The following is a 14,159-nucleotide window of genomic DNA, read 5'->3' as shown; positions in this document are numbered from 1 at the left end:
TAGCAACCACGACTGCAGCGGCAAAAAGCGTGCTGCGACGAGATTAATACGACTATGCAAAGGTAGGGCTAGCTAAGACAACCAACGATTTGGCCTCTGCCGACCTGTCTTTCTTGCGATTGCTCCTCTACCCTCCCTCTCACTGCGGCTGATGATGGTGATGACCATATGGATGGCCTACGCTGCATTTTTTTTACAGAGCTGTGTCCAGTTGATTGGTGCACAATAAAATTTGTTTCAATTAACAAGAGTTTTGCCCTATAGACTCCTCTATATTTTTGTACGGACCTGGCTCACAGGTTGAATTATGTCAGTGCACGTTAAAGAATCCGAGGTGGTCGAAATTATCTAGAGCCCTGCACTACGGCGTCCCTCATAGCCTGAGTTGCTTTGGGACCTTAAACCAACAATAAACCAGAATTATTTGACTTTTCGAATTAACAGGGGTTGAATTAACGAACATTCACTGTACAAGCAGAATATTCATTGAAACGTAGGAAATACAGTGAAAACGGCATGAATCGGCATATTAATTGCATCACTATTTTTAAACTGTAGTGTATTTAGGTGTTGATCATTTGTAGTTCATAATTTGGTTTGTCCTGGGAGTTGTAATCTGCCATGGGGAGCGATAGGGATGTGCGAATATTCAACAATTTAGAAATAGTGGAACTGTTTTGGTTCAGCATTCTTCTGGTATGGCTCCTGGCAATACCCAGATGTGTCACTGCATGACCTTTGCAGAGTTTCTTGGGACGGGTTCGTGAAATCTGCACGTAATTTGTGCATCTTATTTTTGAACCATTACTTTTAGGGAAAAAAAGTGCGCAAATTATGGGAGTAAATTATGCTCTGTAACCCGTACTTCGGGTTGTGCATGCATTTGTGCACGCGTATCGCACTCAACATGAGCCGCAATGCACAAGCGGTGGAGTTGTTGAACCAGTGTGAGCCCAGTGGGGGTGGGAATTGGTGCAGTTGGCCATTGACGCAAAGTACCTCAAATGTTTGTGTGCAAAGTGGAAACCATGGGCACATGTGTGAAGTGTTTGCGTGGGATCCCCCCCCATGCAGGAATCCCTGAAGCCCGTCTTCCAAGGGGAGGATGCAGAGGCCAAACGGAGCTCGTCGGAGGTCCTGCTGACCTGCCTGCACGCGGCCCTGCGGCTGCTGCACCCCTTCATGCCTTTCCTGACGGAGGAGCTGTACCAGCGGCTGCCCCCAAGGCCCCGGCCACAGCTGCCGCCCAGCATCTGCGTGGACACTTACCCGGAAGTGGACGAGGCAAGTTGTCAGCCCCGGGTGAAAGAACATGCACAGAAGTCTATACTACTTGATTAGACAGCATAACAGTATGCAGCCAAAACGAAACAGCACTGCCTAACGGGACGAGTGAAGAGAGCTGTGTGGTGGAAATGTGGCTGCATTTACGTTGTGCCAGTGAGCTACAACACAAAATAATGAAATAGCATACTCACTCATTCCGCCGATTGCGAAGACTGTGAGGCGTGTTTGAGCCAAGCCGTCATCATGCCCAAATATAAAGATCAGAGTCTTTTCACATACATGAATTAAGGCCGACCCACGTGGAGCGAACAGACGCTGCTAATTTCATGTGGCGCGGTGGAATGCCAACGCGCTGTCGCCGTGCTGCACCACATACGACGAAAAACAAGCGACCGCCATCAGACCGCAGTCGTCTTGATTTCAGCGTTGCTACAATGGCATGGCCTTAATCTTAGTAAACTGCAACAAAAAAAGATTTTTAAACTTGCTCAAAAGCCCTTGTTTATTAGAGGGCGGCAAAGGAAACAAATTATTGTTTAGATTTGTTTCAATTTTATCAGTTTTGTCTTTATTCATCAGACCGTAGGCTAGAGTAGGCATTCACACTTGTTCAAAAATCCTGCGAGTGAAGCGGATCCACTCGCCGCAAAAACAAGTACAGAGGGCAAAGCGCTTGTCTAGAACATGTTATGAGCGTGTTTCGGGCTTAACACCCGATATCTAGCGATAGTATTTGGTTAAAAGTGGTTTTGATGTAAGCATGTGCATTTGAACTCGTACGATTTCATCGTGATTTTGTTCCTTCCTGGTCGTGGCAGCTTTGGGAGCTGTGGAGCACACAGTTCGGTCATTCTAGACAAGCGTTTTGCCCTCTGTACCTGTTCTCATCTGTTGACGCCTGGGCGAGGCGGAACCGCCGCGCCACTGCTGTTTCTCGCTTTTTTACACCATGTCGCCGCTTGCGGCGTACACAGGTGCAGTGAGAAAAGAGCATAAATTAACTCTGTCTACGTACCATAGGCGTATGCATGCTTACGTATGCTAGCAGAGACGCAAAAATAAACTCAGCCCATCTGGTTCTCAGGACGGGAACCATTACTGTAAAGAAACCGACTCTCCTCTTAAGCCTAGAAGTGGGAGAATTGTCACTGTAAATAAAAAAATGAAATTTCTCGCTCATACGTTTTCCTATAGGCAAGGTGAGACGAAGCGAAAGACTGGTGCTCCATTTATGGCCAGTGAAAAAGGCAGCAACAACGAGAATTCAGTCGGAAGCGAGGGGCGCTGCCATGTTTGTCAGCGGAAATCGGGTGGAAGAGCGCCCTCACGCTGAGTGGCTGGCCGCCAGGCGAACGTGCAGGTTTTTCGCGTCGCTCCATGGGGCTTCAGGCGACCAGAGCCTTTCGTAATCGGTGATAGCTTTGTTGTGCCACATTTGTTTCCCCTCTGTTGCTCCTACCATTGCCGCCTTTAGTCTTTTCTCTCGTCCCGTTGGTCAGGACTGTTCATTCAACATGAACCAACGAGCTTGACTTAGGATGGCGATACATGAGAGATAAAATCATGACTGGTATAATTCGGATTTCAAGGGACTGGTGGAGGAAAAAAACTGCGCTTTCTCGCTTTGGTTGTTCGAACCTGGTGTTTATTTATTTATGCATACTGCAGCTGTGGCAGGAGTGGGAAAACACAAAATGCAAAATGCACAACAAGGTAACAGAAATGCAGCAAAATGTACAAACTGAGCACTACAATAAAGTTCAAATCACAAGAGAAGTATCAAACAAGAAAGGAACTGTTAATGGCAGGGTAGGAATATATCCACCTATTATTGTGCGTCTTTGATGGCTGTAGCAAAACGTTGAAATGGACATGAACGAATGGAGCCAGCTAGAGAATCCCAGGCTTCTGCTGAATGGGGAAAAACACTGAATTTGAACAAATTAGTATGTGCAAACAGCGGTATCAAATTTAGCTTGTGATGACTTCTTGTAGATGATAATAATGGTGCAGAGTTAGTGTATTGGTTATCTGAGAGCCGTACCGAGGAATTGATGATACAGTGTAAGAATCTTAGTGATTCAGTGTGGCGACGGGCAAAGAGCATGGTTAAATTGAATGAAAGACGTGTAGAAGAGGGTGAGAATGCGCGATCATAATGATGACATATAAAATGCACAGCTATTTTCTGAACTGCTTCTAATATGTTAATTTAAAACTGCTTGTACGGGTTCCACACTACAGCCGCATAATCAAGAAAAGGCAGATTAGAGTTTTATACAACAGTACCTTTGTGTCTTTTGGTGAATTAGGTAGCGTAAGTCGTAGATAACCTAGTTTTTTAGTGCTCTATTACATACATAATTAATGTGATTAGACCATGACATGTTATGCGTGAATATGACACCAAGATATTTATACAGTCGAACCCGGATATATCGAATTCGAAGGGGATCGGAAAATAGTTCGATATAGCGAAAATTCGATATACAGATATAGGCTAAAACTGCACTCCCGATCATAACAAATTGTGGCTTACCGTTTGGAACAGCCGCGAATCACATAGTATGGGCGCGCAATGTGAAAACGCTTTATTTCGCGGAAAAAAGAATCACTAATTTTGGGCTGCTTTTTCCCCTGGGAAACGAAGTTCAAAACACTGGCCTCGATCTTCTCGAGACTGTCCAGGTGCGAGAGCACAGTGCCTTCCATTTCGCCGCAACAGCGCCGAATCAGGCTAACGCTGACGCCAGTTCAGTGGCTGCGCACGGACGCGTTTCTTCGACAACACAGTTGCCCTCGTCGTCGCTGGAGTCGGCGTCTTGAACGCCAGCTACCGCTTGAACTTCGCTGTACCGCTTGAACTTCGCTGTCAGCGTTAAAGTCCTCAACAGTCACTTCGGACGGAACGGCGCCGAGAAAATTGGACAAGTCGCAAAACGCGTCATCCAAGCACTCATCGTCATCTAAATCTTCCGGACATTCATCTCCGGCCACTTCAAGGCCTGCCTTGCCAAAACAGTTGGCTACTGGGGCCTGCTTCACGTCGCGCGTTGAAACACAGGCACACACACACAAAAAAAAAACACGCGAGGCGCAGATGGAGCGATAAGAGCGAAGCCTATGCGAGCGGCAATCAACGTAGCTGCGAAGGAACGACAGAGGGAAAAGAAAGAGCAGGGAGAAAGATCGGCGCTCTGGGCTTCGTTTCTTTTTTTTTTTTCTGCGCTCTCTTTTCCCCAGACCCACGATGTGCCCACGAGCGACCGTTTTCTCTCTCTCTCTTTCCCCAAGAAGCGTGGTCGCCGCGCGTCTCCATGCGGCGCTCTCTCTTCGCTGATCTCCAATGACCTTGACGGAGCACACGCCGGCGGTACAGGAGGAGAGGAGGAGGGGGAAAGCTCGCGCCGGTGGGGCGCAAAAACGGGGAACAAAAAAAAAAAAAGGGCCCTGCGCCTGCTGACTGCGGAAATGTTCTCCGCTGAGGCGGCTGAGGACCGGACAGGAATGTCTTTGGGGAAAGCGCACCTTCCAGGGGCGCGGCGCGGCGTTCGATATATCCAATGTCCGGCGAAAACGGAATTCGATATACAACGCAACTGTCCTATACTTTTACATAGTATTTTCAAGGGGGTAATCTGTGTGTTCGATATAGCCAATAATTCGAAATATGCGGGTTCGATATATCCGGGTTCGACTGTACTGAGAAACCCTATCTACCACATCGTCATTGAAAGAGTTACTATAAAGGGAAACGGAAGACTTGTTACAAAAAGACATGAGGTTTTGTTGAAATAATTCTCATTTACCTGGTGCTACACCAACTACAAATCATAGCAGATGACTGTTGGAGATGGCGATGATCATTAGGGCCATTAATTACTTTGTGTAAAACATAGTCATCATCGTAAAAATGAATTAGCGACATTGAAATTTGGGCTTGTTGGTTCAGTTGAGGCCTGCAGTATTGTGAAATGAATGACCAGCCTGTTCTCCATCACTGTGAAGAGCACCATCTTTTATTTAAATGGTGTCGGCATGCGCTGAGGAAGTGAATCGGATGAATAGGCTATTCATGGCTGCCATTCGAGATAATGGGATGCTCTCCTTTGTAAAGTTGCAAAGAGCACGCGATTGGGTTGAAAACGAGACGGCTGTGGTGCAGGGCCACAGATGTGGTAGAGGGAGGGTGCATGCGAGCATTGTTGCCCATGAAATTCACGTGGTATCGTGACGTGAGGTGGGGCTCAGCGACAGCTAGTTATTACGCCTGCAAGCAGAACATTTTGGAGGCTGGTCTTAAAATGATGGCGGTGTGTTGCAGCTTCCCGCGAGGGATGAGCCCCTGGAGAGGCAGGTGGCCTTCATGCAGGACCTGGTGCACAGGGTGCGCTCCCTGCGGGCCGACTACAACCTCCCCACCCGGGCCAGGGTCCCCCGTGAGTGCTGTGCTGCCCCTATCTGGTAACACCACAAGGAAGCGCGCATTGGCACCCTTGATGGCACTTGATTTTGTCTCGGGTATTTCTTCTTTCGTGCCGATGCTCACTGCACTGCTTTAGATCTGTGGTTGATGCGCGTGTAATCCGTTCCTGATTAAGATTCCTGGTGTGGCGTCATTGAACCCTAGTCTCCTGCTTATTTGCATTTTCGCCTCTTTGTGTACATACGGCAGTTTTTTCCCAGTTAGTGAGCGCTTGTGTCGTGCTCTTCTCTTCATCTTTTTGCGCTCGTTAACCATGAAATTTTTTGTAAATTTTTTTTAATCAGGCCTAGTTTTGCACTCTTCTGGGAAATTCAAAGGGGTGTCTCATGCTGAGAAATTTTTTTTTTTCTAGAAATATTGAGAAAAATTACTTTTGAGAGTCCGATAAAGAAGCATGATTTTTCTGGGGGAGTTGGGCGTAGTCTGGTGTGTTTGGCAATGGAAGGACTCAGTGATGAGGGTCGAATGCAGCCTTGCATCGCATTTGGCATGGGGTCTCTCAGTCTCTCTGCCACCCAGAGGGAAGGCCGGGAAGACAGAGGTGTCACACTTGGCTTGGCTGTCCCTAGAACAGAACTGCAACTGCAGAAGTACAAATTTTCACAAAACATGTACTGCATGGAACCATTGTTTTACAATCAGTATGTCCTGTAATAAAATACTGCACATGGCACTAAATGAGCTCTGAATTTGCATATCGTGAGAGAGGGCTTGTCTTCATGCTGCTGAATATAGCTAACCATTGAAAATAATTTTTTGCATTTAACAGGCACACTTTTCATATACTTGCAGTATTAAACAGTAATAATGCCTTAAACCCTGCTCAGCACGGCTTTAGGAAGGGATTCTCTACCACCACACAACTGATAATAGCCATTCATAATTTTAGTGCAGCTTTATACAAGTCAGGCCAAATTGATGTTTTATTTCTAGATTTCGCCAAAGCCTTTGACAAGGTGCCGCATAACAAGCTTCTTTTAAAACTGAAACTCATTGGTGTACCACCTCCGCCCATTGCTTGGATTGCAGCCTATGTCCACAAAACAGAACGCAGTTTGTGGAGATTGGCGGTAGTTGTTCTCCTCCACTGCCTGTAACCTCTGGGGTCCCTCAGGGAAGTGTGCTCGGTCCCCTGCTTTTTTTAATATATGTAAATGATTTAGTTTCAAGTGTTAATTCAGCTGTCAAGATTGCTCTGTTTGCCGATGATTGCATGATATATACTCCCGTATCTTCCGTTTCTGACCAGGAACATTTAGGTAATGCTCTGCTTAGTGTCGTTTCCTGGAGTGAGAAATGGGGCATGGAAATCAATACTCAAAAGACTGTGCTCTTGCGGATAACAAGGAAGAAAAATCCGTTTTCCTTCAACTATCACATTAATGGCGTTTCAGTTAAAGAAGTGCCAAGGTATAAGTACCTTGGCATTGTTCTAAACTCGCAACTACAGTCGACGACTGATTATTCGGACTCTCTAGGGACCGCAAAAACGACCGAAAAATCGGGCAGTCCGGAAAGTCAAATTTCACTGAAAAAATCATGAACTTATTACCAGTATGCCGGAGAAAGCGGCCAATTGTATTGCACACATTCTAAAGCTCCTCATGACTATATTTCGCCGCGCGATATACCATATAAACGCGTATAAGGGCCGCACTTTTTTTTCCCCAGAATAGAGGGCCAATTTTCGGGGTGCGGCCTATACACGCGATGTGCAAAAAAAAATTTTTTTTTTAAAGTAAAAACACACCAACCAGGGAATGAGCGACATTTATTCTACTTTCAATCGTCACTCGCGGAGTATTTCGACTCTTGAGCTGGTGCTGTGCTCTGGTGCATGCTCATCCCAAAAGAAGACGTGCGCATGTCTGCTGTCAACGCGTAGCCGTTGTTCCGAAATTCCATCACATGGAGGAGCAGCTCTTCTTCCAGTTCAGGATACTCGCATGGCTTGCCTTATAACGCGCTTTTTGCAGCTTGTGTTTCTCTTTTGGTTGAACCATCATCGGACGCACTTCTCAGCCACGTCGAATTTCCTGCCCGCTGCACGCTTACCATGTTCAAGAGCCAACTCCCAGCCGTGTAGCTTAGGGTGCTTGCCCATCGCGTTAAAACTGCGAAGCTCGGCGGCAGCGCGCGAAAGCCACGATCACAACTATCACGGCAAACGCACTTACACACATGCTAACACGCCACAATAGGCTGGAGCTGGTGATACTGATGCCGATGTGAATAGCGAAAAATTGCAGCGGAGAAAAAAGTTGATGATGATAATGATCACGGCCTCGGGCGCCATCCATAGATGGCACTTGGAAGCTCCTGTGCGCGCGCCGTGGCCGCCGCGATCTGCTCTGGCGGCGCGCCCAAAGTGCGCTTAGATCGCGGAGTCCACGGCATGCGCGTAGCCTCCGTGATCAAGCGCCCTGCAATCGTATTCGCGTTCCGTATTCGGGACTAAAGACCCAACGGCACAGATGAGTTCCGTGAACTCAGACTATGGTTCAAGTTCATGCGGTGGAAGACAGTCAAGAACAGTACGAATTCGAAAACACGTGAGCGCAATGTGCCGACTCGCGCAGAATTTCAGCGTCGCAAGTTAAGAGGATCCTTTTAAGCTCAGATTTCTTTTTGTTTGATCAAGTTCCTGCAGTTTGCAAGATCCTGCAAGTTCCTGCAAGATCCTGCAGTTTGAATTAATGAGGTTCCACTGTACACATTATATGGCGGCTTGGGTACTGGCGGCGAGTGCGAACAAGGTCCGAAAAATTGAGTGGTCAGTTGCGGTGCGTTGGAAATTTCAAACGCTCTTAAACATTGGCTCTATGAGCCATGTTGCGGTGCCGCGAAAAAGTCCGAATAATCAAGCATGTCCGAAAAATCAGGCGTCCGCATTTTCGGTCATCGACTGTAAAATGGAATGACCATAAAGACCACATTAAGTCCTCAGCTTTATTTAAACTTGGTTTTCTTCGCCATAAACTTAAGGACTCACCTAGCAACTGCAAACTATTAGCCTACAATACTCTTATAAGACCAAAACTCGAATATGCTGCCATCATTTGGGACCCACATGCAAAAAAAAGACATAAGAGAATTATAAAAAATACACAGGTGCGCAGTACGTTTTATATTTAATAAGTACAACAGAACTGATTCCCCATCCTCGTTAATGGCAGCAAATGATATTAAACCTCTCCACGTGAGACGCAAGATAGCCCGCCTATCCTTCCTTCACCAACTAATCCATGGAAACCTAGGCATCTCTCCAGCCCCCTATGTGTAGCTTTTTGAAATGTGTAGAGGTCATCGTTGTCACAATCACACTTTAGCACCATAGTTTGCACATACTGACGCTTTTAAATTTTCTTTTTTCCGGAGAACTATTGACAAATGGAACGCCCTGCCTCTACAGGTGATATTGGCTGCGGATTTTGACAACGCACTTTGTGAGCTATTTTAGATTGTATATGTGCTACAGTGTTGTGTGAATGTGTTTTTCTGCCCTCCCTGCCTGGATCCAAATGAGGGTCTGCAGTATTGGGAAAATAAATAAAATAAAATAAGTATGCTTTAAAAAAAAATAAACATGAATTAGGAAGCAGAAACCTGTCCTACCGTGTTCATGCTGGCAAGTGCAACATGCAGGTACTAGTACTTGCATTTTTTGCACCCAGGTAGTATTTGTACAGTCGAACCCGGATATATCGAACCCGCATATTTCGAATTATTGGCTATATCGAACACACAGATTACCCCCTTGAAAATACTATGTAAAAGTACAGGGCAGTTGTGTTGTATATCGAATTCCTTTTTCGCCGGACATTGGATATATCGAACACCGTGCCGCGCCTCTGGAAGGTGCACTTTCCCCAAAGACATTCCTGTCCGGTCCTCAGCCGCCTCAGCGGAGAACATTTCCGCAGACAGTCAGCAGGCGCAGGGCCTTCTTTTTTTTTTTTGTTCCCCCGTCTTTGCGCCCCACCGGCGCGAGCTTTCCCGCTCCTCCTGTACCGCCGGTGTGCGCTTGGTCAAGGTCATTGGAGCTCAGCGAAGGGAGTGCGCGGCAAGGAGACGCGCGGCAACGTTTCCAAGGGAAAGGAAGAGAGAGTAAACGGTCGCTCGTGGGTCTGGGGAGAAGAGAGAGCTCAGAAAAAAAAAAAAGAATGCTTAAAAAAAAAAAAGCGAAGCCCAGAGCGCCGATCTTTCTCCCTGCTCTTTCTTTTCCCTCTGTCGTTCCTTCGCAGCCGCATCGTTGACTGCCGCTCGCATAAGCTTCGCTCAGACCGCTCAGAACAAAAAAAAGAATTTCATGCTTAAAAAAAAAAAAGCGAAGCCCAGAGCGCCGATCTTTCTCCCTGCTCTTTCTTTTCCCTCTGTCGTTCCTTCGCAGCCGCGTTGTTGACTGCCGCTCGCGTAGGCTTCGTTCGGACCGCTCCGTCTGCGCCTCGCGTGTTTTTCTTGTGTGTGTCTGTGTTTCAATGCGCGACGTGAAGCAGGCCACAGTAGCCAGCTGTTTTGGCAAGGCAGGCCTTGAAGTGGCCGGAGATGAATGTCCGGAAGATTTAGATGACGATGAGTGCTTGGACGACGTGTTTCGCGACTTGTCCAATTTTCCTGGCGCCGTTCCGTCCGAAGTGACTGACAGCGAAGTTCAAGCGATAGCCGACCTCGCTGATGAGGACATTGTGGCCGGAATAGCTGGCGTTCAAGACGCCGATTCTAGCGACGACGAGGGCAACTGTGTTGTTGAAGAAACACGTCCGTGTGCAGCCACTGAACTGGTGTCAGCGTTCAGCCTGATTCGGTGCTGTTGCAGCGAAATGGAAGGCACTGGGCTCTCGCACCTGGACAGTCTCGAGAAGATCGAGACCAGTGTTTTGAACTTCGTTTCCCAGAGGAAAAAGCAGCCCAAAATTAGTGATTTTTTTTTCCGCGAAATAAAGCGCTTTCTCACTGCATGCCCATACTATGTGATTCGCGGCTGTTCCAAACGGTAAGCCACAATTTGTTATGATCGGGAATGCAGTTTTAGCCTGTATCTGTATATCGAATTTTCCCTATATCGAACTATTTTCCGATCCCCTTCGAATTCGATATATCCGGGTTCGACTGTATTTGTAGACCCAGCTTGTTGTGTTAATGGCTCCAAGTGATGGGGCAAATGGCCTAGCGCACTGTGCTCAGCTCGTGCGCGCTGCGTGTGCACGCATGGCTGGATGGTGCACAAGGCGCGCTGTCCATCATGGCCAATGATAGTGCTAGTAGGCACTGCTCTGAAGGGGCCCCCCCCTCCCCCTGGTGCAGTGTACGTGCGGTGCAGCAGCCCCTTCAGCCAGGAGGTGGTGTGCTCCCTGGCAGCGGTGATTGCGGCCCTCACGGCATCCTCACAGGTGGACCTGTTGGAGGCTGCCGCCATGCCTCCTCTCGGGTGTGCGGTCACCACAGTGTCGGACACCTGCCAGGCATACCTCATGCTCAAGGTAGGGTTGGCCCCAGAAATGCTGGTGCAGACATTCCTTGTTGCCTTGTACTTTTTTGAGAGCCTGATTCATTGCTTTGACATGCAGCAGAGCTTTGTACTAACTGCCAGTTCATAAATAAGGATGGTACACTAATGTGACCTAACTTTTTTCCCACAATAATATCTTTCACTGATGACCATAGACTTGCTGTCATAGACTCCAACATTGACTGCATATTTCTACATTTCTCCAGAGTAGGCCGCCACGGTGGCTCAGCGGTTATGGTGCTCGGCTGCTGTCCCGAAAGACACGGGTTCGATCCCGGCCGCGGCGGTTGAATTTCTTTGGAGGAGAAATTCTAGAGGCCCGTGTACTGTGCGATGTCAGTGCACGTTAAAGAACCCCAGGTGGTCGAAATTTCCGGAGCCCTCCACTACGGCGTTTCTCATAGCCTTAGTCGCTTTGGGACGTTAAACCCCATAAACCAAACCAAACCAAACATTTCTCCAGAGTGTTCCATCTTGTCAACCATCAATTACTTTGTTTGAAGCTTCTTAGCAGGCTTAACATTTATCCCAACCTTGTAGCATGGATCGAGTGTTTTCCTCTCAACACAACGCAGTTTGTATCTGGTTCTTCTCCTTGTCGTTCTGTGCTGGGACCATTACTTTTCCTTATCGACATTAATGACCACATTAACTCTTCTCTTAGATTGTTCGCCAATGGCTGCGTAATTTACACGACGATTCCTTCTATCTCTGCCCAACTTAAGTCTGACATTAACAGCATGTCCGACTGGTGTCTCTGAACATGCCCCCTGTTTCCACTGGCCTTTTTGACTACCCAGTCGAAGGCCTTTCCGTAGAACATGTAACATCATACAAATACCTAGGTGTTTATACGTAACCAACAATCTCTCCTGGCAAACTTCATTTGCAGCAATGCCAGTCACATGCTTACATGTGTAAGGCACAATCTCACTTTGTCCTCCTTAAAACTTTTACTCTGTAAATCACTCGTACGCCCAGGACTGGAACATGCATGCTTGGTGTGGGATCCTCGTCTTGAATGTCGCACTCAAACAAGTCTGTGCAAAATCACTGTGCAAGATTCATACTTCACAACTAGTCTCGCTTATCCAGTGTATCAGATATGAAAGCTACTTTGAGCCTTCTCTTTCTTTCCTTACCAAGAAGGGTGTCTTTCTTATCTCTCTTTCACAAAATTTCTCACCACAGTCGCCATATCAAAAAAGCACTTCTCTCTGAACCTGAATATATTTCATCCCCTAGAGACCACCCTCATGAAGTAGGCATCACCTTGGGTCGCATGAACGCATAATTTCACTCACGTATTCCCAAGACTAGCAATGAATGGCTCAATTGACACAATTACCGACTTTGTTTTGTTCAGGTCTGCTCTTGAAGAACATGTTTACTCCCAGTAATCTGCAGTGTGCTGTGTTATTTTTAGTGTTCCTATCTATTCTTTTTCTCTGTATTTTTCTGTATTACTATTACTGCAATTTTTTGTTATATATATATATATATATATATATATATATATATATATATATATATATATATATATATATATATATACATACATACATACATGGTCTGTTCTGAAAGTAGTAGGACTCATTTTTTTAAACAAAATTTATTCAAGAGAATAGTACAAACGATTACAATTTTTCAAGGTGGCAAGCACCCTTCCGCACCTACACACTGCTGCTAATGAGTTTTACAGTTTTCGTACGCCTCCAGGAACGCCTGGACCGGAATGCTGTTTAGCTCCCTCGTCACGGCCTGTTGAACCACCTCTACCGATCCGTGATGTTCCCCCTTGAGCGTCGGTTTTATTCTCGGGAATAGACAAAAGCCTGGCGGGGCCAAGTCGAGGCTGTAGGAGGGCTGAGGCAGCGTTGCTGCCTTGTGCTGGGCAAAAAATCGGGGTCCTCATTCACATGATGAAGAAGATCCTACCGGTTGGCCTTTTCCTCCTCTGACAACACTCCCGGCACCAACTTCGCGCACGCTTTCCTCATGGATAAGTTTTCTGTCACGATCTCAAAAACTTGGGTTTGAGGAATGCTCAAGTCATCAGCAATCATTCTGATACTTATTCTACGATCACTGTTAAGTAAATGTTTCACTCGCTACACATTTTCGTTGGTCTTGCTGGTCGAAGGGCGTCTGGAGCAGTCGTCTTCCTCCACTCTTTCCTTACCTTCTCGGAACAGCTTGTGCCACTCAAAAAACACCTGATCTACCCATGGAAGCGTCACCGTAGGCCTCCTTAATCATGTTGTGAGTCTCTTTGCTCGTTTTACCAAGATTTACTCAAAATTTGATCGCGTATCGCTGATCCAGGAAACGCTCAATGATTCTCCGTGACGAGACATTTCGACAGGGGTTCACAGTACAAGCGACCTCATCTCTTCAACGGCCGAGAGCCGACTGCCGATTTTCCCCAGCATTCCCAATATCCCTCTTCAACGATCCTGCACGTGCAGACCACCTCTCGTCCGCCCGTTCGCCCAGGAAAAAACCAGTCCTACTACTTTCAGAACAGACCCTGTATATATATATATATATACAGTCGAACCCGGATATATCGAACCCGCATATTTCGAATTATTGGCTATATCGAACACACAGATTACCCCCTTGAAAATACTACGTAAAAGTATAGGACAGCTGTGTTGTATATCGAATTCCATTTTCGCCGGACATTGGATATATCGAACGCCACGCCGCGTTGTGCCCCTGGAAGGTGCGCTTTCCCCAAAGACATTCCTGTCTGGTCCTCAGCCGCCTCAGCGGAGAACATTTCTGCAGTCATACAGCAGGCGCAGGGCCCCCCCCTCCCCGTTTTTGCAGCCCACCGGCGCGAGCTTTCCCGCTCCTCCTGTACCGTACCGC

General features: G+C 47.0%; 1 protein-coding gene across 6 annotated transcripts in view; it reads left to right on the top strand.

Annotated features, from left to right (window-relative positions):
* ValRS (Valyl-tRNA synthetase) overlaps window positions 1–14,159 on the top strand; it is a 111,840-nt gene that overhangs the window by 82,310 nt on the left and 15,371 nt on the right. For 3 of the 6 annotated variants that reach the window (XM_089563279.1, XM_089563280.1, XM_089563281.1), the window contains exons 22-24: window positions 1,075–1,284; window positions 5,612–5,726; window positions 11,078–11,253. In XM_089563279.1, coding sequence (XP_089419405.1) covers window positions 1,075–1,284; window positions 5,612–5,726; window positions 11,078–11,253 — 501 coding nt within the window. Of the gene's footprint in view, window positions 1–1,074; window positions 1,285–5,611; window positions 5,752–11,077; window positions 11,254–14,159 lie in introns of all 6 variants that reach the window. The other 3 variants (XM_089563282.1, XM_089563277.1, XM_089563278.1) reach the window with 1 other exon arrangement.

Source organism: Amblyomma mixtum, chromosome 10 (genome assembly GCF_055824585.1).
Source record: "Amblyomma mixtum isolate Tamu chromosome 10, ASM5582458v1, whole genome shotgun sequence".
Lineage (NCBI taxonomy): Eukaryota > Metazoa > Arthropoda > Arachnida > Ixodida > Ixodidae > Amblyomma > Amblyomma mixtum.
This window is presented reverse-complemented; position numbering and strand designations above follow the sequence as displayed.